The following is a 25,733-nucleotide window of genomic DNA, read 5'->3' as shown; positions in this document are numbered from 1 at the left end:
AACCAAAGTATCGTAATAAACCAAAGGAAATTAAAGAGATCCATGCAAACTTCCCCAGGCTCACAAATGATGTGGCTGCCACAGCGCCATCCCTCGTCCCCGGGAGGCGAACAGGCAGCACCTCCCTATGCAGCCTGAGCCTGCCTGCAGCCCCGGGGCTGCGCAAGGACCAAACCCCAGGGGCACCCCAGGCAGGCAGCTCGCTTTCCCTCCGTGTGCTCACCTCTACTCACGCCTCTCCTAGCTTTAGCTTTTATTTTGCCTCTCACAGTGATCCCTATGACCTTTCCCAAGCCTTTGGTTTGTGTTTCTCCCCCCGACAGCCACGGGCTGGGCGGGTGAGGGGGGGTGTGAGAGGGCGGCGGGGAGAGCCAGGGGCTACTTACACTTCACTTGCAGGATCTGGTCGCTGAGGTTGGCCTGGATGTAGTAGGTACTGTAGGGAGGCAGAACCAGCCCCAGGCTGTGAAGAGGGAGAGCAGACACCTGGTGTAAGGCTTTACATCCTCCCAGAATCCTTGGCCAGCTCCCAGTCCCTGCCTGGCACCTGCTGGCAGCAGCTACACCCAGGTGATAGCAGGCAGAGCCCCACTGGCCCCCTCCACAGCCTGCTGTGTCCTGCTCTCCAGGAACTGCAGCCAGCACTGTCCTGAGGCATCCAGAGTCATCCTCAGAGCACCCAGGGTCATCCTGGGGCATCCAAGGTCATCCTCAAAGCACCCAGGGTCATCCTCAGAGCACCCAGGGTCATCCTGAGCTATCCAGGGTCATGCCCAGAGCACCCAGGGCTGTGCTGGGGGCATACATGGGCACAGAAGTTGGCACATCTGCCTAGCCAGGGCTGAGATGGGCAGGATGTGCCAGCCCAGGAACCAAGGGAGGTGCATGTGGAAGAGGAACACACCATCCCTGTGAGGGAGGAAGGCACAAAGAGATACAGCCCATTAAAGAAGGGACAAAGCCTTCCCAGACTGGAGAAACCAATGACAACCATTATACAGGCACCAGGAGCCAGACAAGTCAGGAACAAGAGTGATCTGCCAGCCAGGAATCTGGCATGCAGGCTGTGGGACAGGGTGGGAAAGGAGATAGCAGGAGGTGGTGCTGGGGCTGCTTAACCCACAGGACACACTGCCAGAGGGAACTGGACTCCCTGGTGCCAGCTGCAGTGGCCTTTGGTGACAGAGTTTGTGCCAGGTGTTGCCAGGAATAACTGAGCAAGAACACATTCCTGACTCTCATCAGATGTAACTCCTGCACCAGAGCCACTGGGATCTGGGTTTCCTCCCTAAAGCACCCCTTCAGATAACCCTGTCTGCACTGGCAGCAGGGGCACGGTCTGGGCATTGCAGCCAGCACAGCAGAGCTGCTGGCACCCCAAACCACAGCTCTCAGGAAAAGGGTGGTGGCTTTTTTCTGTTCAGTGTTGGTGGCATCCCAGGGAAACCCAGGAAATATCCCTGCTGCAGAGCAGTGGGGAGTGGCTGTGACCCTTGCCAGCCTCTCCAGAGCTGGGTGGTGAGGAGGAGGAGGAGGAAGAGGAGGAGGAGGTGGAGAGCACACTGGGCAACAGGGGCTCACATGGCTCCTCCCAGAATGAAGGCAGTGTGAATTGAGAAATGATGATGTCAGGATGTTTCTTACACATCTGCTGATCCAAACTGGTGAAAACTGGGTGATAAATGCAGAACTTTGCTCTCCTCTGGCTCTAAAGACAGTGCCTGTGCTGCAGGGTGGGCACATGTCACTGTCACCCACCCTAGAGCAGGCAGGGACCTGCATGAGCCCTGGCTGGGCAGACAGGGGGTGGCAGAGGTGTCCCTTGTCTGGCCCCTTGCATGCCAGCCCTGCAGCCTGTCTGGAGTCCTGGGGGCTGTGTCCAAGCTCTACAGTACCTAACACTGTTAGGCAGCCCTTTCAGGAGTTCAGCACATCACTGCCTGTGTGCAATAGTGTGGCAGTGCATTTGCAACCTCACAGCCCGAGGGACACATCCCTGGTGGCCTCGGGGACTTTGGGAGCTGCAGGCACAAGCCCCCAGGCCTGTGCTGGTGTGGGTCCAGCCAGGGCAGGGCAGTCAGGGTGTGACACTCACCTGTAGTTGGTGCTTTTGATGGGAGCCCACGTGTAGGTCCGGAACACCTCGTCGATGTATTGCTGTGGGCCAGAGACAGCCAGTCAGGCCTGGCACTGCCAGGACTCTGCTGGCACAGTGCCACAGGACCCTGGCACAGCCCCTCATCCCCACTGCTGCCTCTGGGTGCCCAGCACAGTGACAGTTCCAGCTGTGACCCCCTTCCCCTGCAGTGTTACCTCGTCCAGGGACTTGATGAGGGTCTTGATGAACCTCTGCCCATCGTTGCCATCAATCATGCTTCTCCGGATCTGTGGGACACAGAGGAGGCAACTGAGGGCCACAGAGCCTGGCCATGCACCTGTGGGGTGCAGGGGGAGCAGACTGGGGAGGTTCATTGCACACAGGGGACAGTGACCCAGCTCCTGTCCCCTCTGTGGCTCCATGGGAGCTGTGCCAGGACCCTGAGGAGGAGACTCTCTGCAGGGCAGGCTGGAGGGGCTGAGTGCCCTTTGCAACTGCAGATGAGGGGGGCAGCCTGTGCCCCAGAAGCTGCCCCTGCTCTGCTCACCTCCTCCTTGTTTTCATCCTCCAGCTCAGCATCCAGGAAGTCCAGAGTCACTGGCTCACGGAAATTGATGATCTGCAGGAACAAAGGGAGAGCCAGGGAAGGGCTCAGAGCTCCTGCAGCTACTGCTGAGCCCAGACTAACTCATCACAAACCCCACAGCTAAGTCCTAAGGGCCCTGGAAAGCCCCCAGGGCCTGGCTCATCCCCGTGGCTGCTGCCCCTCGGGCCCCTGCTCACCTGGGGCTGCAGGTTGGGGTGCAGCAGGACATAGCCGTTCAGGTCGATGGCAAACACGTAACCATTGGCCCCCAGCTGCAGGAGGACAGGAGGAGGGGTGAGGCTGAGCAGGTGGCTCTGTGGTGTGGCACACTGTGCTGGTGTCATCACCCTCACCTCTGCAGGCAGAGCTCGCCCCACGTCACCCCCAGGGCTCGGCCCATTCTATCCATTCATTTCTGTTCTCAGGACAATGCAATCTGCCACTCACTCCTGGGTGAGAGTTTGGCTCTGGATTTTTCCCACTGCTCCTTTCCCCAGGCCTGTAGGGTTTATTCCCTGCTGACCCTACAAGGGTTTTGGCTCTGCACTGAGTCCCAGAGCATCACACAGCTTTGATCCCTGCTCTCCTGTGTCACAGACATCTTTTATGAAAAATCCTTTCCTTAGGATTTTTCCGCCTGAGAAGCTGAGGGGCCTCAAGAACAAAATGTAAACAATGGTTATCTGCTGCTGTGGAATGCAACAGGTGGATCTGTGATTGGTCTCATGGAGTTGTTTCTAATTAATGGCCAATCACAGTCAGCTGGCTCGGACTCTCTGTCCGAGACACAAGCCTTTGTTATCATTCTTTCTTTTTCTATTCTTAGCTAGCCTTCTGATGAAATCCTTTCTTCTATTCTTTTAGTATAGTTTTAATATAATATATATCATAAAATAATAAATCAGCCTTCTGAAACATGGAGTCAGATCCTCGTATCTTCCCTCATCCTAAGACCCCTGTGAACACGGTCACAGTCCTGCCTGTCCCAGCTCCTGCTAGGTGCCAGTGCTGCTGGAGGTGCTCTGGGGAGCTGGGACACAGCTTGGGGATCCCATCAGAGGGATCCCCCACCAGGATCAGGCAGTGCAGGGCAGGGGCAGAGGGGAACCCACGCACGTTGTAACGCGGCGTCAGCCTCTTGATGTCATTGAGGGCCACATCGATCCCCATCACGCCCAGGATGAGCTGGTTCTGGAAGGAAAGGCAGGATGGACGTGGGTGGGACCAGGGCTGTCACCTGCCACCACCAGCCCGGGGACAGGGAATCAGCAGGATGGACCTCTTCCCCTTCTGGGGACGTGTGGGTCACATTTGGATACTGCAGGGGCACAGGGTGGGATGGAGCAGCCCCCCAGGAGCCCCCATGGGACACTCATGCTCCCCCCAGGGACTGGCAGCTGTCCCAGCTGAACTGTGAGAGCTGGCCAAGGTAATTTTGGGTCCCAGGGATGGCAGTCACCCCTGGTGTCACTGCAGGGAGGTGGTGCAGAGCACTCAGCACCCCAGGGATGCCAGTGTCCCCCCTGCAGCCACACACACATCACCAGGGCCCCTTCCCCACCCCACAGTGGCCCCACACCAGGGCCAGCAGAGTCTCCTACCTTCCTGTCACTGCTGTCCTCCGTCAGGTTGAACACTGGCAGCGTTCCTGTCACCACCAGGCCCAGCCCCTGCACAAGCACAGAATGATGCCCCATGGCCCCTCACTGCTGCAGGGCCAGGGCTGGGGTGGGCAGCAGAGGGGGGTTGATGGGGCATGTCCTGTGCAGGACCCTGGGGCTGGTGTCCCCATCCACCTGCACCCCAGAGTTCTGTGGGACCCCAGGGTCAGTGTCCCCAGCTGCACCCTGGGGCTGCAGTCCCCACCCACATCCCCATGTGTGGGGATCCCCACCTGCCCCTGGGGCTGGGGGGTCCTTACCAGGGCATCCTGGTACACATTGGTCCACTGGACCTGCTTGGCTCGGTTCCCAGCCAGGACCATGGGCCTGCCCAGCACATCCAGGTACTCCTGCAGGGACACAGGACACAGGAAATGACAACATGGGAACTGGATGTCTCCTTGCTCCAGCCTGCTGACACCCTTGTCCCTAAGCACACCCCAATAATGTTCATGGGGTGAGGCTGAGCTTGGGGAGGGGGCTTGGCAGCCACCAAACCTGGGGGCTCCAGCTGGGACCCCTACAGGCCCATAAGATGCAAACAAGGTGCTGCTTATCACTGGCCATGCACAGGCAGGGCAGGGGCTCCCCAGGCAGCACCAGCCAGAGCCCCCCAGCCATTCCTGGGGCTGGGATTGCTCCATCATGCCTGGACCACCATGCCTGACCATGTCACTCCTGTCTCCCTGGCTGCCATCTTCTCCTGGGGCAGGTTTCTCTTTTCCTGTCTCACCTTGCCAAGGAAGATCTCTGGGCAGGGAGGGAGCCCCTGTGCCTCAATGCCAGCCCTGCCCTGCCCTCACCACCTGCCCTCACGGCACCCTGTGCACATCCCATAAAGAAAAGGGACAGAAAAGAGGCAGTGAGAGGAGGTGTGGGGCAGACACAACCAGCTCTGCCAGGCTTGGCCCTGCCCACGCTCACTCCCTGCCCGCACTCAGCTCTGCTCTGTGCTGATTAACGCCTGATGTTTCATAATTAGTCACTCAAAAGGCAGCAGGTCCGTGGGGAGCTGCAGAAGATGAATTACTTAATAATGCAGAGCCTGGCTGAGGGCTCAGCTCGGCTCCCCAGCTTGCTGCCACACTCACTGCCAGCCTGTGGGCTGTCCCCAGTGGGGCTGGGGCTGCCTGAACTGCCCCAGGCAGGGCAGCCCGAGGGGGCTCTGCCTGCCTGGCTCCCGGCTGTACCTGCGTGTTAATGCGGATGGCGCCGATGGAGGGGATCTCGAAGTAGTAACCTTGGAAAAGAGAGAGAAAGGCAGCTGAAGATCCATCTGCCCAGCAGTCTGGCTGTCCTGCTGCCCTTCCTGCAGGGCTGCAGCCAGGGCTGTGCTGGTGTGGCACCCACAGGAGCCGAGGGGTGAGCCCAGCACCCGCTGGGTGCTCACCTTTGTTGGCACAGGCCATCCACTGCAGCGGGGTCACGTCGTAGTTGTGCTGCCCCACGGAGAAGGTGAAGACCCGCACCTGTGGCAGAGCCTGCACTGAGGGCCATCCACTGGGCACCCCTGTTTTCAACACTCAGTGCTCCCAGCCAATGACAACCTCCCCAGGGACAGCGTGGCATTGCCTGCCATGGCCCACAGAGTGAGTGCAAGGGGGCAGGAGACTCCTGCAAGTGCTGGCAGCAAGGGAGTCCCTGTCTCCTTGCCTGGCCCCAGCCAGTCCTGCCCTCCAGCATCACTCTGTTGGCTCAAGTCACCCAGCTCAGTGGTCCTTGCTCTGGGGCATCACTGCTGCCAGAGGGGTCTGTGCTCTCTGAGGTGACACATGGGCCAGAACAGCCCCACCCCACAGGTTTCAAGGTACTGAGCAGTAACTGGGACCTTCCTGCTGGTTCATCTGCCTGCCAGCAGCCCTGTCCCCATGCTTGGGGTGTGCTCCCCTCAGGGCCAGCATTCAGGGAGCCCACCAGTCCCATTCCCTCCCCAGCATCCCACAGTGTGCCTGGTCCCACAGGAAGGCGGGAGCAGCTACAAACCCATTGGCAGGGCAGCAGCTCCACGCAGGAGCAGGCTGCTGGGGAGGGGGGATGGCAAGGAGGCAAATGGAGCAGAAGCCAGCAGTGGAGCTGGAGCAGCCCCAGCCCAGCACCCAGCCCAGGGCCTCTCACCGTCTTGTTGGGCCAGTTGTACTTCTCAAAGACATCCTGCACTCGGTCCTCGCCGCCGTCCGTGAACATCATGATCATCTTGTTGCAGTTGGCACGTGTGATGTTGGACTGTGGGGCAGACACAGCACCTGAGTCTTCCACACCTGCAGCCAGCAGTGCTGGGCACAGGGCTGGATGTAGCCAGGAGGGCTGGCCCCAACCTGCCTCTTTTCCCAGCCCATTTTTCTGGGGTGAGGGTGACCAGGCTGAATGGGCAGGAGGGACACTGGGAATGATGTTGTGGCACCTAATAGCACCATTCATCTTTATCTTGTCTCTGGCACAGTGTCTGGTTGGGTCTGACCCCTCCACCCAGCCCTGCTAACTTGTAATAACCCAGAGGGGAGCAGCACCAGCAAAGCCTTGGCTGCAGCACACCTGGAGGTGGGATGTCTCCCCCAGCATGGAGAAGGAGCACAAGGAGCCCTCAGCACAGGGCAGCAGCCAGGCACTCGGAGCTGTCCCACCGTCCCCAGCACCCACAGCTGTCCCAGCTGTCCCCTACCCCAGCCCAGCCCCTGGCTCACGTTCTGCAGCTGGTCGAAGGCGTACTCAAAGCCAGCCTTGTAGTCTGTGGTGCCCTTGGCCACCATGCCCTGCACGTCCTCCTTGAACACCTTCTTGTTGCGGATGTTGGCCTGCACCAGGTGCTTGAAACACGACACCGGCTTTGCCTTCTCATTGAACTGTGGGGCGAGATGGAGGGGAGTGGCTCACAGGAGGGGACAGGGCAGACAGCAGCAGGCACAAGCCACTCATCACACTCAGCTCTCACGGGCAGCAGGTGACCCAGACGTGTCCCACGTCCCAGGGAGGGCTGAGGCTGAAGTTTGGCTTGGGACAAATCCAGCAATGAGCTGTGCTGCGGGTGCTGTACCTGCACCCTCGCTTCTGCAGGAGCCCCAGCCTGTGCAAGCAGCCGTGCTGTGCTGCTCTGTGCCGGCATCGGGAGCAGGTGCTGCCTCTCCCTTACAGCTTCATTTACCGGCAATGGGGCCCATTCATTAGGGGAGCGGCCATCCAGGGAACAGAGCCAGGCCAGACACGTTAATTAGCGCCGCTGCTGGTGGCCAGGCAGGGGCGGGGCAGCCAGTGACACGCAGATGCGGTGGCATGGCATGGCCACTGTGCTGGTGACACAGCCGTGGGGTGTCAGTGGCTGGTGACAGACAGAAGGTGGCTGGCTGGGATAATGCAGGAACATCTCTGCCAAATGCCCCCTGATAGGGGCAGCTTTTGTGTGCCGAGCCCTGAGCAGCCATTTGGTGGCTGGTTAAGAAGACAAGAAAAGGCATTTCTGTCTGCAGAGCCCTTAGCCAGGTGTGCTTGGGGGAAAGGGGTTCCTGTGCTGGGGAGCTGGGAGGTGCGTGGGGGCACAACCCTTTCCCTTGCCCCAGGCACTCACCGAGGCCACATTGACATAGTCATCATCTGAGAGGGTGTCCAGCATCTCGTAGACCGAGGTCTTCATCAGCTTGAGGGTGAGGCCGCTCACACTGCCACTCCTGCAGGAGACATGGGTGCTGGGGGCTTGGCAGCACAGAGGGAGCACAGGGCTGTGCCACCCCACAGCTTCCCTGCAGCCACTGCTGGGACAGTGGCACCTTGGCCAGCTGTGTCACCAGCCTGGCCTCAGCCCAGCCATGGCCCCCAGCGTGTACTCACACGTCCACAATGATGACCATGTCCTTGGGGGAGGAGGCACCTTGGATGTACCTGTGGGGTGCAGAGTGGGTCAGCAGAGGCAGGTGAGGGCACTGGGGAGCTGTGCTGGGAGCCCAGGGCTCTGTGACCCCATGGCAAGGAGCAGGGACAAGGAGGCTGTGGGCAGGTGGCAGCGAGGACGTGGCTCCTGTGGCACAGCACAGCAGACGGCCAGCGACTGCTGCTCCACACTGTGTCAGCCTAATGAGCTCTAAATGCTAAACTCTTCCATCATCACGGGCCCTTTCCTGCGTGCTGATTATGCTGACACACACATCCATATTAAGATGCTATTTACCCCCCTGGTAGCTTCAAAGGCCAGGCTGATTAGGTTATTTTTAGCTACAAGGAGGAAAAATAATAACACGACGTAAATCTTCCCCACTGAAAACAATTAGGGAACCCTTCCTCACCCCTTGAAACAACTGGTCCTGCTCCCAGCCCTGCTGTGCCATGCTGTGTGGGAGGGGCTGGCACAGTGCTCAGCACCCATCCCACCCCAGACATGGCCATGCACAGCCACACCTCACCCTGGCACTGCAGGAGCCCTGATCCTGCTCTGGCTGGAGGCCAAGGGGACCTCATTATTGGCTTGATCAGGATCGGGCCTCGTGTGAATTAATTAGTGTGTCATTAGTATCAATTACTCACCACTACTGGGGAGCACTGGGGAAGGGGCAGGCTCTGATTGTCATCCCTGGGCCTGATGTTCCCTAATTACAAGGGATTACCTGGGTGGGATGCAGGATGCTGGCACATGGGGCCCTCCTGACATGGGTGCAGCATCCCCCAGCAGGGTGCAGGACAGGCAGCTGCCCAGGGGCTCCTCCCTGCCGGCGGGAGAGGGGCTCCTGGAGCCTGCCCTGCTCCCGGGGCCGGGCTGCTGGTGCGGCACAGAGCCCGACTAAGATGCTGCCCGTAATGGGCTGTGGCAGCGCATCCATCTCCGGCTGCCCGGCTCAGATGAATACCCTGGGCTCGGCAGGAGAAGGCTGTGGCTAATGGGGCCATTCATCAGGGGAGGGGAAGGCGGGCGAGTGGCGCCCCTGGCTGCGGCCAGGGTCGTGGCCCTGGAGCAGTGAGGGCTGTGTCCTGCATGGGGCCCCACTGAGAGCAGGAGAGGGCCCCAAAGGGGGTTCCCCCAGGTGTGCTGTCCCCCAGCATGAAGGGTGCTGCTGCTGCTGCTGCTCCCGCTCCTCCATGGTGGCCAGCCTGGCTAGGGGGCAGAGAGCTGGGCTTAGCTGGGCTCAGCAGCCCCCACCCCAAAACAGCCTTCCAGTCCCTGCGTTGCAATAACCTGCACAGACACCCCAGCAGGGAACAGTTAATAATTAATGTGGAGCAATCAAAGGCAATTAACCATAGCAGCAGGGCCATTAATTTTCTGACGAGGAGAGGGGGCAGCTCCTGATGTGGGCAGGGGGATGATCCATTGGGATACAGGGCTCCCTGGACATGTGCCAGAGGCCTGTGCCCACTCTCCTCTCCATGCCCGCAGTTTTAGGCAGCAGGTGTGGGCAGGATGGGGCTGTGGCTCCCCCAGCTCCAGCTGATAACCAGCACTGCCACACCAGCACCTCCAGCTGGGCTAAGGGGGGCCTATCCCAGCTCCCTTGGTGTGGGCTACAAGGCTGCTGAGCTATCCCTGAGCCACAGCCTGTGCTGCCTGCCCATTCTTCTCCCCATCCTCCCAGCCCATGGTTTCCAAGCCAGTTGTCATCTCATTTGGATGGGGATGCTGGCCAGGACTGAGTGCCAGCAGCCATGGCTGTGCTGAGGGGGCACAGGGATCTCTCCACACTTTCATCTGCGCCCAGGGATTGATCTCTCCATCCTACTCCGCTTTCCCAGGAACAGGGAAGGGGAGAAGGAGCCAAGTGCCACAGCTCAGATGCCCTGCCTGTGTTATGGTGTCCCTTTGCCAGTGCCCAAATGCCATGAAAAGGAGAGGGAGCTGCTTGCTCAGGACCCTCCTGCCCACCCAGCACCCCCTTACCAGGGCCGCCGGCGCACATCATAGAGGTCGATCTTGTTGGGGGCTCTCCATGGGGTGGCTGTGGGGACAAGGCAGGCAGTGAGCGAGGCAGGGCTGTCCTGGGGGGGACAGGGCAGAGAGATGCCCAGGGTTGAGGAAGCAGCAGGCTTGGATGGGGATCTCACACCAACGGGCTCTGGCACAGCACAGTTACAGGTGTCAGACCTGGCCCAGGGGGTGCTCATCCCCATGGAGCAGTGGGAAGGGCCTGGGCTGCCTTTAGTCACAGCCCCTGTGTGCCACAGCCCCTCCCTGGCACAGCCCCTGTGTGCCACAGCCCCTCCCTGGCACAGTCCCCGTGTCCCACAGCCCCTCCCTGGCACAGCCCCTGTGTGCCACACCCCCCCCAGCACAGTCCCCGTGTCCCACACCCCCCCCAGCACAGTCCCCGTGTCCCACAGCCCCTCCCTGGCACACACCGGGGTAGTAGCGGGTGACGCCGGTGGCGCTGCCGAAGACCTGCCAGAGCAGGGAGGGATCCTCCTTGCGGTTCTCGATGAAAACGTCCTCCAGGGCCTGCGTCCAGTTCAGCTCGTTCAGGATGACGGTGGCTGCAGGACACACAGACAGGGCGGGGTGGAGAAGGGAGCAGTGGAGCTGGGGGTGACGGGGACTGCGGTGTCCCCAGGTGGTGGCAGGGAGGAGGATGGCAGGTGTGTTCCCTCTGCCCCTTCCCATGGAAGAAGCCCATGGGAGCTTTCCAGCTCTCCTACATCCCCTCAACCCCCCCACTTCCACATGGCTCCAGCACCACCCTGCTGTCCCTTGTCCCCAGAGAAATGAGCCACTCTCCAGAGCTCCTCAGAGTGCTCACTGTGCCCATCTGCTTTGGGGCAGACACAGCCATCACTGGGGACAGCTGGCCTGCCGTCTCCACTCCCTTCCCAGCAAAACTGTGTGAGCCTCACTCCCTGGGGACAGTCACCAGCTGGGAAGCCCAAGGCTGGTGTCCCCAGGGGCCATGTGGAGCCTCTCAGGCCCACTTTGCATTCCCACTGGCCCTGCACCTGACACAAAAGCAATTAAGATGCCGGCAAACAGCAGTTTTAAATTATTCAGCTATTAAAGCACGAGATAAGCTGCTGGCAGCCCCAGCCTGTGATTAATCAAGGGGGGCTGGCAGAGTGCAGGGGGGGCCATGTGGTGTGGAGGAATGGGCCTGGCTGGCTGGCAGGGAGATGGGATGGCACCTCCCTGTTCTTGCAGAGGGACCCTAAATGCTGTGGGGGAGGAATCCCATTATCATCTCTGGTGCTGGGTTGCCCCAGGACTGCAGCGTGGAGGAGCCAGTGGTGGGTGCCACTGCAGGAGCAAGGAGCCAGCACCACCCTGAGACCAGCACTGATCCCTCCTGGGAGACCCTCAATGCATTTTTTAGGGTGCAAGAACTCTCAGGAGCACCCCAGCTCTTTGGCATTGGGCAAAACAACCCAATGTGGTGCTGCAGGGGAGCCAGTGTGCATTTGAGCAGTAAATTTAGCTCTCCTAAGCCTTCCTCCCACACTTGTCCCTTCTGGAACACCGTCATCACCCGTTCCAGCCTTCACTGTGGTCCCAAGGCACTGGTAGGATGTGGGTAGGTTTCCCAGGATGAATCCTGGATCCCTCTATCCCAGCATGACTGCTGAAGAATTCTCTCCCTCAGGCAGCCATGCCTTCAAACCATGATTTACTCTGCCCGTATCTCCCCAGCCATTCCTCAGCGCTGTGCCCACACACAGTGCTGTTATCTGGGCACTTGGGATGATTTCTTGTTTGGCTCTGACACAGGATGTGGTTTTTCCCAGGAGAAGTGGCTATGAGCTGGCTGCCAGGCTGCTGCCTGCCTGGAGCAGCCCTGGGCAGTGCAGCCAGCCTCAGCTGGGCACCGGGCTGGGCCCTGACACATCCATGATAGCCCTGGCAGCACCTACACAGCCAGACCCTCGGGGCCATCAGCCACACCAGCTGCTTGTGCTGAATGCTACTCATACTGTCCCTGTGCCCAAACACAGCCCTTCTATTATCTCTGAGCACGAATGCAGCCCCTACACCTTCCCTAGGCATGAATGTAGCCCCCAGATCATCCCTGTGAACAAATACAGCTCCTGCTCTCTCACCATGTGCAGAGTGATGGAGCTGTGTCCCTGTTTGGGATGGCTCCTGTCCCTCTCAGTCGAGGGCAGAGCTGCCAGCCCCACTGGTGCCATCCCCGTCCCTGTCCCCATCTCGTCCCTGTCCCCATCAGAGTAAGCCCAGCCCCGCCCTGCCCGCGAGCGATTGCATATTTAATTAAAAACGGCACAGTAAATAAAACACATATAGGATGTAATTTGTGTGTGTAGCGAGGGGTGACGGCGGCGGGCGTCGCCGCAGGCTTTAATCAGCGTGCCAGGCAGCGATAGCGCCTCTCCGCCGGTGCCAGCGGGACCCGCGCCCGCCCACAGCCCTGCGGGGACCCGCTGCTGTCCCTGGCAGGACAGGGGGGCCCTGCTCCCACCCCAAACCGCTCCCAGTGGAGCAGTACTTGCAGACCCTTCCCTGCACCCTGGATCTCTGGAGAACCCTGGTGTGGCCGGACCTAGCCGGATCCCTGTGCCCACACTCTCTGCCTGGTGACAGTCCCTGCACTGTCACCCCCCACTGCCGCACCCCTCTCTGAGCACCTGGGAGTCCCTGGAGCGCGTTCATCTCCAGCTTGCTGTGTCCCAGGGCGGCTGGGGTGATTTATGTGCCCGTGCCGGGGCTCCAGCCTGGCTGGGGAGGAACGAGTTCTTCCACCCCGCGCAGCCCACCCGGCTCGCACCATGTGCTTCATTAGCTGCCTGCCCTGCGCTGCCTGGCTAATAAAGCTAATTGCAAACTCCTAATCCAGCGCTGTCTCCGCGGTGGAATCGCTGCAGCTCCGAGCGCAGCCGTGCCGTAACGAGCCGAGCACCGGGAGCGCTCCGTGCACCGGGAACGCTCCGCTCGGGGCAGCAGCGTGAGCGCGGCCCCCATCGCCACCATCACCACCCTCAGCAAGTGCCACTGAAACACAGGGGTGGGTACAGTGGTGCCCTGGGTGCTGTGGGGCAGCAGGGTCCGGGGCTGGGCGCAGGATGCGGCCGGCGGGTGCTGGAGGATGCCCTCCAGCCGGGAGCCGAGCAGCCACTAGAGGGAAATGGAGACCGACTGTCACCATGTGCCACCGCAGCAGGGCGAGGTACCGGAGGGATGTGACAGCTCAGGGACGGTCACAGCGCTCGGTGGGGGCTGAAGCTGGTGTGGCACATCCTGTGCCATCCGCCCGTCCGTCCATCCATCCCTGCCCACTCCCGGGCTGGCCCTCCAGCCCATCCCTGTTTCTGGAGCAGCCTTGTGCCCTGCGGCAGCCACAGGGGCACGGCCGCAGGGCTGACCCCCCTGCAGCAGAGGCTTAATCAGCTGCGGGGTGGGATCACGCTGTCCTGCAGTCACCCTTGGCTGCCTTCCTGCGCGACTGCAGCTGCTTTTTCTCCTTTTTCATGACCTCAGCCCCAAGTAGGCTGAAGACAGGCAGCATCCCTGCTTCACCCTCTGCCACTGCCCAGCCATGTCTCACTCCCTCCTACAAGCAGGTTGGTGCTGCACAGAGCTGCTCCATCCCTCTGAGCATCTCTTGTGCCTGCTTTGAGCCTTCTGGAGTTTTGCTGAGCTCTTCTGCAGGAGGATCAGAGCCATATGGGCACAGCTGAGCTTCACCCTGGGCCATAATCACCACCCCTCCTTCGCTCCCCATCCCTTCCCCAATAAGTCCTAATCACCAATCTGCCTCTTTTGCCTGTGTTGAGCTCTTGAGAGTCCCTGGGGAGGGACACATTGTCACCTCCATCCTGATATGGTGACTCTGCCTTGTTTCACTACCTGCCTGTCTGGGGGCCAGTCACCAAGACCCAGTTGGGGCACCCAGAGCTGATGATCCCTGGGGCTGCAGTGCTCCAGGCAGGAGAGGTGGATGCCCAGGCAGGCAGCAGGAATTGGAGAGGGTGAGGAGGGGCACTCACAGCCTTTGTAGATGTCCGTGGGGATCTGCACGGCAGCGTAGGAATAGTTAACCTTGGTCTTGAAGTTGTCATCATCAGTGAACTCCAGCTTCAAGGAGTTGGACTTCTCCCTCTCGATCTCTTCTCCATCGGGGTCATCCTGGGGAAGGAGCAGAGTGCATGGGGTCACCCAGGGTTCCAACCCTGCATGGATGTGGGAACACCTCCACCTGAAGCCCATCACCAAATGTTTCATGGGGGAGACCAGCCCTGCTGGATCTCGTGTGGATTTGGCCTGCCAGGAGCGAGTGGGCACAAAGGCGAGCACTGGTTACCCCTTGTCTCTCCAGCTTTGGTAGCACAGCAGGTATTAAATCAGACATAGGGAAAAAAAAATCAAAAAAAGGCCTTGAAAATCAATTAGCAGGAAAAGGCAACTATCAAAGAGCAAATTAAAACGGAGTGCAGCTTAGCGCTCTGTCAATAAGCAATGCAAACAATATTTAATTATGGTGGAGAGACGGCGAATTCCCCACTGCTGGTGCTGGAACACACTCCCTCATCTTCCCAGCCCTCCTCTCCATTCCCCAGCCCTGCTGCCAGCATGGCACTGAGGGTGAAATCCCTCTGGAAAGGCAGGCAGGGCTGAGCTGGTGCAGGCAGAACAGCTGGGTGGCTGCAGACAGGGGACAGGATGGCAGCTGGAGCATGGGGCCATGTGGGGAAGAGTGAGAATGGGGGTGGACTCACTACAGAGCTGGAGAAATTGCCTCTGCCACCCCAGTAGGAGCAAAGAAACCCAGGAGAAGGTGCTGGCTCTGAGCTGCCCATCCCTGCCACGAGCCCAGCAGCTGGGGAAGGTTGTTTGCAGCCAGCTGGGAGATGCTCAGGGTAGAAAGGAGGGAGAGGAGGATGCTGCAGCACCTGCTCTTTGTGCTCCTGGAGCTACAGCCCTGCTGAAGAGGAGCAGGGACACAGACTGCCTGTGCCATCCACAGGCTGGGACAGGCAACAGTGCCAAGCCCAAACTGGAACAGACACCCGAAGGGATGCCCCATGCTGTCCACAGCAAAGACCCACAGCACCAGGGAACACAAGGGGGAGGGGATGGTCCCATCCTGCTGCTGTCTGTGGCCCTTTGCAAGCATCTCTCCTACTGGCCAGGCTCCCCTTGACAAAACCCAGGGAACAAAGACCTGAGTTTCTCACAGGAAAAGCCACATATTTAAAGGAAAACTATGGGTTTGGGAAGTAAACCATGAAGCTTGTTTAGCGCTTATCCTGGCCCCCTCCCCATTTCTCCTTCACAGATGACATGGAGAAATGTCACCTCCCCTGCAACACCTCCAGCCAGCCACTAAGGTGGTGACATTCCCATGACATTGAGAGGGGTGGCCAAAGCATTCTCCACAGCTCAGGAGAGTAACAGGATTGATATGCAAGGCTTGGGTTTAATTCCAGCCGATGGGCTGCGAGTGTCACACACTGCCCAGCCAGCCCTGGTGTGGGGGCTCCAGCTGCCCAGAAAGATGCTGAACTCCATTACAGCTGCACTAGCCAAGCAGGAGGCAGGCAGGGACTGTTCCCAACTCCCTGGAGCCACGTCTCTGAGATCAAAATCCAGATTATGCTCTCAATTTCACGTAAATCTGGAGAAAAGGCAAAAACCAGACTGCTGGAGCCCCTGCAAAGTGGTGACACTGCAGCAGAGCCAGCACTCTGGGGAGTGCCAAGCCATGGGCTGCCAGGAGAGTGGATCTGGCCCTAGCCTGCTGTCCATGGGGCTCAGCCCTCTGGGGGAAGCACACACAATATTCACCCCTGCAAACCTCTCTGAGCACCAGACAGGATGCAGAGGTGCCTGCTGAAAACAGGCTTTGGGATAAAGCTGTGGCCTGAGGGCATCTGCAGCACCAAAAACTCTGCTTTGACACTAAACCCTTTTTTTCCACAGCCCAGCAAATTCCTGGTGACAGCTCCCCATCCCTCCCCATCTCAGATCAGCAGGGCACCCTGCCACAGCCCATCCACTGCCCCTGTCACCACCAGCAGCTGGAAAATCCAACCCTCCCTCTTTCCCTCATGCTGGCATGGCTATTCCCCACTTCATGGGAGCTGGAACTACTGTATATAATTACTGCTCCTCTGTTTATCATTATTCCCTGATCTCACCCACTTCTGAGGGGCTAATTTGTATGCTGCCAGGTTTGGTGCTGTCTGGCTGCTCTCATTCATGGAGCTGTGAAGAGGCACATGTATAGATCTTGGGGACAAATATACAGCTATCTATACGTGGGGCACTTCATGCATCACTGACACCTATATGGCAAACAGACCTGCAGGAAGGGCTGATGTTATCCAAGCTATGTTTGCCCTTTATCCATAAATCTCCCAACCTCAACTGAGTTATTTCTGTTTAATCCAGGCTGAATTTGGCCCCTGAAAGGGGTTAATTTCCAGCCACATGAAGGCAGGTGAAGCTCACCAGCCCAGGCAGGGAGGGGAGTGTCTGGGATACAAAGACACACCTTGAGAAGGCCGAGGGAAGAAATCCTGCATTAAATTTAAATTAGAGCAAAGCAGATGATTCAAGTTCTCCCAAATTTATATTGGTTTAACTGTGAGCATCTCGGCAGGCCCCCAGCCAGATCTTGCAGCATTCCTCATCATTACATTTCAAAAGAACTTGGAAACATCTATTTATCTGTTACAGTATGTACAACGTAACACAAATAGATGCTACAGTTTGAATATATTATTTGCTACACACCATTAGAAATCGACTCCACGGCAATACATCAATATCATACATATTTACTGCTTCAGCAAGAAGTCATCACGCCCTGAGAGCTTTTGCCACCTCCACTGCTTTCACAGCTGGGTTGTCAGTCACATTTTCTCTTCAGTCTCCCAAAATGACAGACAGGACCAAACCCAGAGATGCCCCAACACCCAGTGAGCACCAACAGCTTTACTGGAGGCTGCCACGCTCTGGGCAATCACCTGCCCCCTGTTCCATGCAGGCTGGTGCTGGCTGAGGGGAGCAGCCTGCCCCTGGCACCAGGACTGCCGTGGTCCCCAGGGTGTGGAGCTGTGATGGAGGAGCCGGGATGTGACCCGGCACGGCAGCGGTGCCGCTCTCTGGAGCCGGGATGTGACCCGGCAGGATGTGACCCGGCACGGCAGGATGCCGCTCTCTGGAGCCGGGATGTGACCCGGCACGGCAGCGATGCCGGTTTCTGGAGCCGGGATGTGACCCGGCAGGATGTGACCCGGCACGGCAGCGGTGCCGATCTCTGGAGCCGGGATGTGACCCGGCACGGCAGCGATGCCGCTCTCTGGAGCCGGGATGTGACCCGGCATGGCAGCGATGCCGCTCTCTGGAGCCGGGATGTGACCCGGCACGGCAGCGATGCCGATCTCTGGAGCCGGGATGTGACCCGGCAGGATGTGACCCGGCAGGGCAGGATGCCGGTCTCTGGAGCCGGGATGTGACCCGGCAGGATGTGACCCGGCACGGCAGCGATGCCGCTCTCTGGAGCCGGGATGGGACCCGGCACGGCAGCGGTGCCGCTCTCGTCCCCGGCAGCTCCCGCAGATGCAGCACCCCCGTTCACTGCTCATCTCCATGGGAACAGCCATCACAGCTAATGATGGCTGCTTCAATGGCAGCCCCGTGACACACGCAGGGCTGGTCCGGCCCATGCAGCATCCCTGCCGGCCCCACCCGTGCCTGATGGAGCACACACCGAGATCCCAGCACAGCCTTCTCACCCTCCCAGGGACACCCATCCATGCTCAGTCTGGAAAGGCCAGGGAAATATTCATGTCAACACCCTGTGATTCTGCTAATCGTGGATATAAATGCCAGCCCCCAACACATGGCTGAGAAACTCCAGGCCTGTGCAGAAGGGTCTTTCTCCTTAAATATATCAGTTTTTCCTGAAATGCAGTAATTTAATGCTGAGGAAGGACATGATGTGTTCTCCAGCCACATTCCTGCTTTTACAGCAGCCCAGGTTATAAATAACAATCAGCCTCTCCCGCCAGCCTGCTCCCCTATCCCCCTTCGCTTTTTTTAATCTTTGCCAAAGGTACTGTTTAGAGATCTTTCTAGACCATTTATTTTTAAATTACCAGCCAGAGGAGAGAAGTTAAAAAAAATAGGAGAAAAAAAAGAAAAAAGGCAAAAGAAAGAAACTTCTGGGGCTGATAGCTTATCATGAGGAAATCCAAATGTCACATTAGTTGAGAAAGTTGGAAGATTAAATTTTCCAACACCCTTCATCTGCTGCTGCTGACATTTAGGGGCTTTTTTCCCTCCCCTCCTTCCCCTTTTTGCTGCATCTACTGAGCAGGGTGAGCGGTGAGAGGGGTGAGCAGTGAGTGGGCAGCCCCCCCTGGCACGGAGCCCCCACCATCAGCCCCTGGCTCCCAGCCCTCCCCAGGGCCTCAGGGGGGTGGCTGGGGGCTGGGGGGCTGCCCTTGGGGCCAGGATACCTTCACACAGCTGGGCTGCTTTCCACCTGAGTACAGTGTGTCCCAGGCTCAGCTTTGACAAGCATCATCCCCTGCCACGAACACAACACAAAAGATGGAAAATGAATTTATTTCTGTGTTGTTCTGCCTGTGACTCCCAACCGAGTCTGTCTGCTGATTTCAACACTTCTCCCCACGTAAACCCCATGGTCCTTGCTAGCTGGGAAAGGTGAAAACTTCACTTCTGCAAACATTCTGACAGCCTCGGGGACCCCTGGGAAAATTTTCTGATGTTCCCATTTGTTAAAAACCACTTGGAAATCCAAAGTCTGTTCAGGAGGATAGTGGAGCTGAGGTGCAGGCAAGATGAATAAGAAGCTCATTTCCTCCTCACTGCAGCTAAAGCTGGTGTAAGGCTTGTGAATAAGCCCCAGTTATGGGCAGCAGCCATTGTCCATCAGCACCAACTCTGGCTCAGCTACATCCTGCTCCATTTAAATAGAAAAACTGAAGCTAAATAAAGAAAGGATGGAAACAGAACTATTACGTTCCATTCAGACTTTCTGGTCTCATCTGTCTCCTTTTTTACCTCAGCATCTTCTTTTTTTTCCCCCATTATTTTTGTTGGAATTAAATTTGCTGGGATTTCACTGGTAAGGAAGCAACAGCAGAGGTAGGGAAGTGCCCTCCCTGCCAAACCCACACACATCAACAATAGGACACCCCCAGTTCTGCAGTTTTGCTTGGTATCTCCCCAGAGCAGGACTAAAGCTGATGTGGCTGGTGAGGGATTTGCAGGGCTGTTGCTCCTTGATATGTCAGCTCCTTTGGGAAGGGAGGGATCAGGGAGCTGAGCCCTGCAGTCCCCAGGGGCACTGTGCCATGCCACTGTGCACAGCCTCTCCCCAGTGCCCCCTGTGCTGGGAGGGCTCCGTGGGCACAGCTCCAAGGTCGAGATGCCTTTTCCCTGTCCTGTTTCCCAGTCCTGCCTAATGTGACCAGGATGGTGGGGTGTGACACTCAGGGAACAGCAGGCATGGGGACATCCAGCTTCTGTCCCCTGCCCTGCAGCACTGATAGCAAAAGCCCAGCCCAGCCTGATGGATGCATTAGTCCTGCCGCTCATCCCCTGTGCTGGGAGTTGCTCTGCTCCCCAGGCTGTCTCCTCCTGCCTCAACTGCCAGCCAGTTTTTCCTTCACTTCTATCCAAAATCCCCTTTAATGTATTTTAAGCCCATTAGCTCCATCCTCTCCGGAGCAGCCATGGCAGGATCCTCTCCTCCCTCCTCTGGTAGCTCCCCCCAGGCTGGGGGTGGGACAGGAGACATCCTCAGCTGTAAATGAGTGGGACTGTGGGCAGGGAGACCTGCCCAGGACAGCAAGTGCCCTCCACTTCAGTCCCAGCATCTGCCCAACCTCCCCATCCCACCTCCAGACTCTCTGTGGCTGCTTTCCCTGCCAAGAGCCCTCTGCTGTCACTGCCTGGGGACAGTGGCACAGGCAGTTAGCAAGCAACTCTGCTTGGAAGGCATCCATCCATCCATCCATCCATCCATCCATCCATCCATCCATCCATCCATCCATCCATCCTCCTCCACTCCAGCCCCTGTCCCTGGCTCTGCTCTGGCACAGACTCCCAGGTGGGTCAAGAGGAGAGACAGAGGTCAGTGCAGGGCATGTCACCCAAGCTGTGGGACCCCATCAAGCCCAGATGCTCCCCTCCCTTCTGCACAGAGCCTTCTGAATGCTCCTGGGGTCACCTGAGTGTTATTTTTGGATAAGGTCATGTGGTTTGCTGCCAACACCGCGTTCTCTCCTGCTGTGTTACTGTCTCTCCATGGCACATCTGCTGCCAGGTCTGCCTGGGGACAAGGAGCAGTCCTGGCGCACCAGCATTGGCTGGGGCTGTCCCCAAGGCTGCACCCTGCTGTGCTTGGGGCTCCTGGTCAGCTCCAAGGACTCTGCCCAGCAGCCTCACACCAAGAGCATCACTGACCTGACCAGCCCCTATTTCATAAGGATCCTGCAGCACAGTGTGGGAGCTGGGTGACCTGGCAGCAAAGTGGGGTGTTCCAAGGCAGAGCAGGGTGTCCAGGGCAGAGAGGGGTGTCCAGGGCAGAGAGGGGTGCCCAGGGCAGAGAGGAGTGCCCAGGGCAGAGGGGGTGTCCAGGGCAAAGAGGGGTGCCCAGGGCAGCCAGCAGTGCTGGTGGAGCTCCCTGCACCCGTGGCACAGCCCCTGAGTGAAGTCACCTCGCTGTCACCAGGGGGAGGAGCTGGCAAATGCCGACTCTCCCTCGGGAGCCCCGGGGGATGGGGGCTGACAGGCCCGTAGTTAAAGCCCTGATTGCCAGAAATCACAGGATGGCTATGCTCCGAGTAGGGCAGGGAATTAGATTCAGTCTCTAATTAAAGGTTTGCTCTTCATTTGAATTTCAGATGCCAGCTTTAATTTTAGAAACTTTTGCAGGCAGCAGAGCAAGCTGCCCACCTGCCTGCTGCCAGGCCCGGTGCCGGTGGCCAGATGTCACCACGGCTCAGCTGGGGACATGGCTGCACACCGGGCACAGAATCTGGTTACAGCTGTGACAAATGCTGTGCCATGACCCTGGTACCGTGCTGGGACAGACTGGTGAGGGGCTCAGCCCTGGGCCAGGGTGGGGCTGTACCAGAGATGCCACAGAGACAGCACTTACATATTCAGTGTCGGCCTTGGAGTCGTAGTACTCGATGTCTTCCTCCTGCAGAGAAAGGGGAGAGCTGTTAGTGCCAGTCAAGGTCAGGGATGGGAAAGGAGTCCCTCCCCTCTCTCTTCAGCACCTCTCTCATGCTCCTGGCAGCCACCACCTTGCTGGGGACTGAACCCTCCCCAGCCCTGCTGTCCTTGGGACATGTTCAGGACCTCACATCCTCCACATCCACCCTCCAAGGACTGCCCATGGCCTGCCATGCTTCCCTCACTCATGACTGCTGCTGAGCCAGAGCACTGCAGGGCCACCAGCCCTGTGACAGTGACACCGGTGTGACCACAGCCCTGCACTGTCACCAGGTGCCCACAGCCAGGCTGCTTTGGCTCTGTTGCTAGCATCAGGAGCCACAGAAGAGCCAGGTTTAGGCAGCGTGGCAGGCAATGGCCCTGCAGCCACCCAGGCCCCCTCCCTGCACTGCAGAAACAGGGAGAAAAGTGTCCTTGCTTCCACAGAGAAATGCACGTCGTTAATTTGGGGTATTTAGAACCTATTTAAGCAGAAAGGTCTGCTTGGATTCCTCTTCCCAGAGTGTCAAGACGCGAGACAGCTGATAAAATTCCTGAAGAGGCAATTGGGAGAGCAGCGATGCTGTCACAACAGCATTCCATGTACCAGTAGAAAGGGTAATTAAAGGGCACTCAGAGCCTCTTCCCAGCGTGCCGGGACCGAGTGTGACGCCGGCACACGGGCAGCACCGTCTGCCAGTCAATCCCCATCAGCAGCCAAGCAGCTTTCCCGGAACGGCCAGCGCCCTGGGGCGATCATTGCTGTATTATGGAACGAGGAAAGCGGTCTGGCCCCGAGCAGAAACACGGCCAAAGCCTCAATGGCACTGACTGCATCCCTGTCCTGCCTGCCCCTGCTCTGGACAGCCCTGGACACAGCCCTGTGCCAGGCACGGTGGCACTGTGACATCCATGCCAGCCTGGAGAAAGGCCCCAGTGGGGGACAAGCAGCTCTCCGGGCAGCATCACCCATCCCACCAGCCTGGCCCCACTGAGGGCTGGCAGTCACTACCCCTCACCGGGATCACCCTCTCAGCCACAAAATTGCTCCCCAGGGTGGCTCACGATGGCTTCTCCCGGCTTCCCAAGAGGCGGGAAAGCCCTGCAGCTGATCTCGGGGACATCAGCAGCAGGGGACCCTGGCAGGCTGTGCAGGTGTCTCTCCAGGATGGGGATTGCAAAGGGCAGTTCCAGCATCTCCCTGAGCAGAAGAAGATGCCCGTGGCTTCCGCGGGCTCTGCGACTCTTAGAGATTGAGATAAGGCAGCACCGGGAGGGGAAATAAAAAAAAATAAATTGACGCAGCATCTTCCAATTTCTGCTATTAAAAAGCCCAGTCATTAAGGGAACACACTTATTAATTATCTGTGATTTGTTGTGAAATGCTGTGGGGTTTACAACAACAAGAAAGGAAAAAAAAAGAATTAATTTCCCTTCAGCTGGCCCTGCCGCGCCGCTGCCGGCCCCACGCCCGGCCCGGCCCCGCCGTGCCCGGTCCGCGGCCATCTGCACTTCCTAATGAAAGGAACCCCGGAGACCCGAACACAAACCAGCTAATTTCATGTTTAATGATCTTTAATCAGGAGTGAGTGTGACTAACAACGGCCATCCAGAAGGTGCTTTGTTATTCATTTTATTTGCCGTTGGCTCCTCGGAAAAGCTCGGTTCCCGCTGCTCCCGCAGTGCAGAGGGCACGAGGTGATGATGCTCGGGCAGGAGAGCCGCTCCCTGGTCCTGCTTTCCCCGCCCCAGCGCTCCCACGGCGCAGGGCACGGCACAGGGAGCAGAGATCCTTAAGGATGTCCCTCCCACTGATTCCCCCAGGGATCACAGAGCCCTTGCCATGCCCTCTTTCAAGCCCTGACAACCCCAGGAGCAGCTGGTGAGATCTCAGCCACACTCAGGCTGTGGCTGAGGTTTCCACGTGTGAGACAGCACCTGTGGGACAGCCAGCACCAGCATGGCCCTGGCCCTGAGATGTGCCCTGGTGCCAGGCTCCAAAATCCTTGCCACAGCCCTGCTGATGCTGGGTTTCTTTCATGGGGTTCAAGGGAGACTGGGGGAGCTGGCAGGGCATCTGTGTCTATTCCAGGAAGGAGGGAGAGAGCCCTCAGAGATGCTCTGAAAAGATGCCATGAGTGTTTCAAGAGGCAACAAGGGATCCTACAATTTCTGCTCCCTAATATTTTTTTAAAACCACATTTGCCTTCTTCACATAATCCTCTCCTCCTCTGGTCCATGTTAAACTCAGCACCAGGTCTGTGTAAATAGCACTGGTATTTCTAGAGCCTTTCAGAATAAATACCAATAAAGAAAACAAGGGGGTGAAGACGTCAAGGGATTTCAAGGCAAAATATTGTCCCTGTCTCTTGCAACCCAGCCTGCAGGAAGCACACACTGGTTCCCACTGCAGGGGAGGCTGACAAGGAGGAGCTGCTGCTCCATGATGTGTTAACCACTGCCCATTTGCTTGTAGCTAAATTGCCAAGTGCCCCCTGCACAATGGCACTGCCTGGCTGTGTCACTGGTGGGTTATTTCAGCTCCTAAAGTGCAACTCTCAGTGCAACACTAAACCCCCAGTGCAACACTCTGGGAGCTCAGTGCAGTCCCAGACTGATCTGAAACTGTCCCTGCAGCCATGGCCCAGGCTTCTCCAGCAAGGCCACCAAGGAACCACCACACCTGCACCAAACCCTTGTGGTTCAGTGTCCCTGGGCAGCCCCTGGCCAAGGCTTGACCCAGGTGGCACCTCCTGGAGGTGGCCCTGGGGATGCTGCAGGCCAGAGTCTCCCCAGGGACCCTGGCTCCTTCCTCAGCCCCTTGAGCTCTCCCCAGGTGCCCTGTGCTCCACACCCTCACTGTTTTCACACCAAAACACCAAGCAAAAAGCTGATTAAAAATCCAGGCTGTGCTCTTCTGGAGAGCTGCAAGCTGGAGCCTTGCCAGTGGCACAAGGGAGGACCCTGCTCTGGCACCCCCTGACACACCCCAGCAGAACAGGTATGAGACAATGCCCAGGACAAGGAGGGGCACACAGGTGCCTCAGGTGGGTGGTGAGGGGCACTCCCGCCCACAACCCCTGACACAGCCCTCTACAAGCATCCAAATAGATATTTTTTTCCCTAAAACAATTACAGCAACTAAAAATAATGCTGAGAATGTCAATGCTGTGTTATTTCGCTGCAGCCTGGAGATGTCTGGGTGGAGAGGTGCTGGCCCAAGCCTCCAAGTCAGCGACCCAACGAGGTGGCAATCAAACTGTGTCACACACAGAGCTGCCACCACCCTAAAAAACCTCAGCTCCCTGCTCCAGCCATCCAGCTGGAGCACACAGCTGGCAGGGACACTGCAGGAGGGCTATGGCTCGCTCTCCCCTGTAGAGCTTTCCTGTAAAATCACCTAATCTGGCTAATCCCTCTCCTGAGGACCTGTAGGATCTGTAGTACTCCACAGGATTGCTCACTGTAGTCCTGTAAGGGTCACCCTTGCTAATCACATGTCCTGGGGATGCTGCAGCTCCCCGGGGCAGTTGTGCAGGCAGATCCTGCTGCAGCACATTGATTTCAGTCCCTCTGAGCCTCTGCCTGTGGGCTTCATTCCTTTGAGCAGCACAGGTGACCCCTGTGGTCAGCAAATCTCTTTCAAGACTTAATTGGCTCTGGAAGAGCCAAATCCTGCAGCAGTTTGCCTTCAGGCAGCTAGGGGGAACTCGGGAGGGTGGTGAGGAAGAAAAGATGGATCCCAAGCTGGCACCTGCCTGTTTTCCAGCCACTGGATGGTGGCAGAACCAGCACCCCAGGGCACAGCTTACCCGTGTGGGGAAAGCCAGGTGACCAGAGCTGTGCCTGGTCAGACCCGTGGGCAATTCAGTGGGTGGGGAGAGCAAGCAGGAGCTGGTGTGCCCATACAGCACTGGGGGCTCTGCTCACGAGCCCACCTTTCCTCTGCCATCAGCACTTTGAGAGGACAGTGAGTATTCAGGTACTTCTTCATGTCCCTGAACTGTTAAGCACACAGAAATAGCAACAGCTTTTGCTTATAGTTGCACCTTTCATACAGAGACATCCTGCAGCGTGTCACAGAGCTCCTGCAGCCTCACACCTGTGCTAGAGCAGCAGGAGCAGAGCATAAGCAGGGACACACACGTTCCCACCACGGCATCACCCTGCCAAGCCCTCCTGGCCACCCCGTGGCTGTCCCTGGGCACTGGTGTGCGCTGGTCAGTTGGTTGGGGCTGCAGGTCTCAGCAGGGGAGTGCTCAGCCCGAGGTGTCTGAGCCC

At 58.1% G+C, this 25,733-nt stretch overlaps 1 protein-coding gene across 2 annotated transcripts in view; it reads right to left on the bottom strand.

Annotated features, from left to right (window-relative positions):
* Positions 1-25,733, bottom strand: part of CACNA2D2 (calcium voltage-gated channel auxiliary subunit alpha2delta 2) — a 211,101-nt gene that overhangs the window by 11,797 nt on the left and 173,571 nt on the right. For both annotated transcript variants that reach the window (XM_054640210.2, XM_054640211.2), the window contains exons 5-22: positions 21,394-21,438; positions 14,243-14,381; positions 10,658-10,789; positions 10,200-10,257; positions 8,165-8,215; positions 7,905-8,004; positions 7,027-7,185; positions 6,461-6,568; positions 5,736-5,814; positions 5,536-5,585; positions 4,606-4,695; positions 4,286-4,354; positions 3,801-3,875; positions 2,882-2,956; positions 2,646-2,717; positions 2,314-2,385; positions 2,096-2,157; positions 387-463 (exon numbers count right to left, since the gene is read on the bottom strand). In XM_054640210.2, coding sequence (XP_054496185.2) covers positions 387-463; positions 2,096-2,157; positions 2,314-2,385; positions 2,646-2,717; positions 2,882-2,956; positions 3,801-3,875; positions 4,286-4,354; positions 4,606-4,695; positions 5,536-5,585; positions 5,736-5,814; positions 6,461-6,568; positions 7,027-7,185; positions 7,905-8,004; positions 8,165-8,215; positions 10,200-10,257; positions 10,658-10,789; positions 14,243-14,381; positions 21,394-21,438 — 1,513 coding nt within the window. The remainder of the gene's footprint in view (positions 1-386; positions 464-2,095; positions 2,158-2,313; positions 2,386-2,645; positions 2,718-2,881; positions 2,957-3,800; positions 3,876-4,285; positions 4,355-4,605; positions 4,696-5,535; positions 5,586-5,735; positions 5,815-6,460; positions 6,569-7,026; positions 7,186-7,904; positions 8,005-8,164; positions 8,216-10,199; positions 10,258-10,657; positions 10,790-14,242; positions 14,382-21,393; positions 21,439-25,733) is intronic.

The sequence above is a fragment of the Agelaius phoeniceus genome, chromosome 11 (genome assembly GCF_051311805.1).
Source record: "Agelaius phoeniceus isolate bAgePho1 chromosome 11, bAgePho1.hap1, whole genome shotgun sequence".
NCBI lineage: Eukaryota > Metazoa > Chordata > Aves > Passeriformes > Icteridae > Agelaius > Agelaius phoeniceus.
Note: the sequence above shows the minus strand (reverse complement) of the source record. Positions and strands in the feature narration are given on the sequence as shown.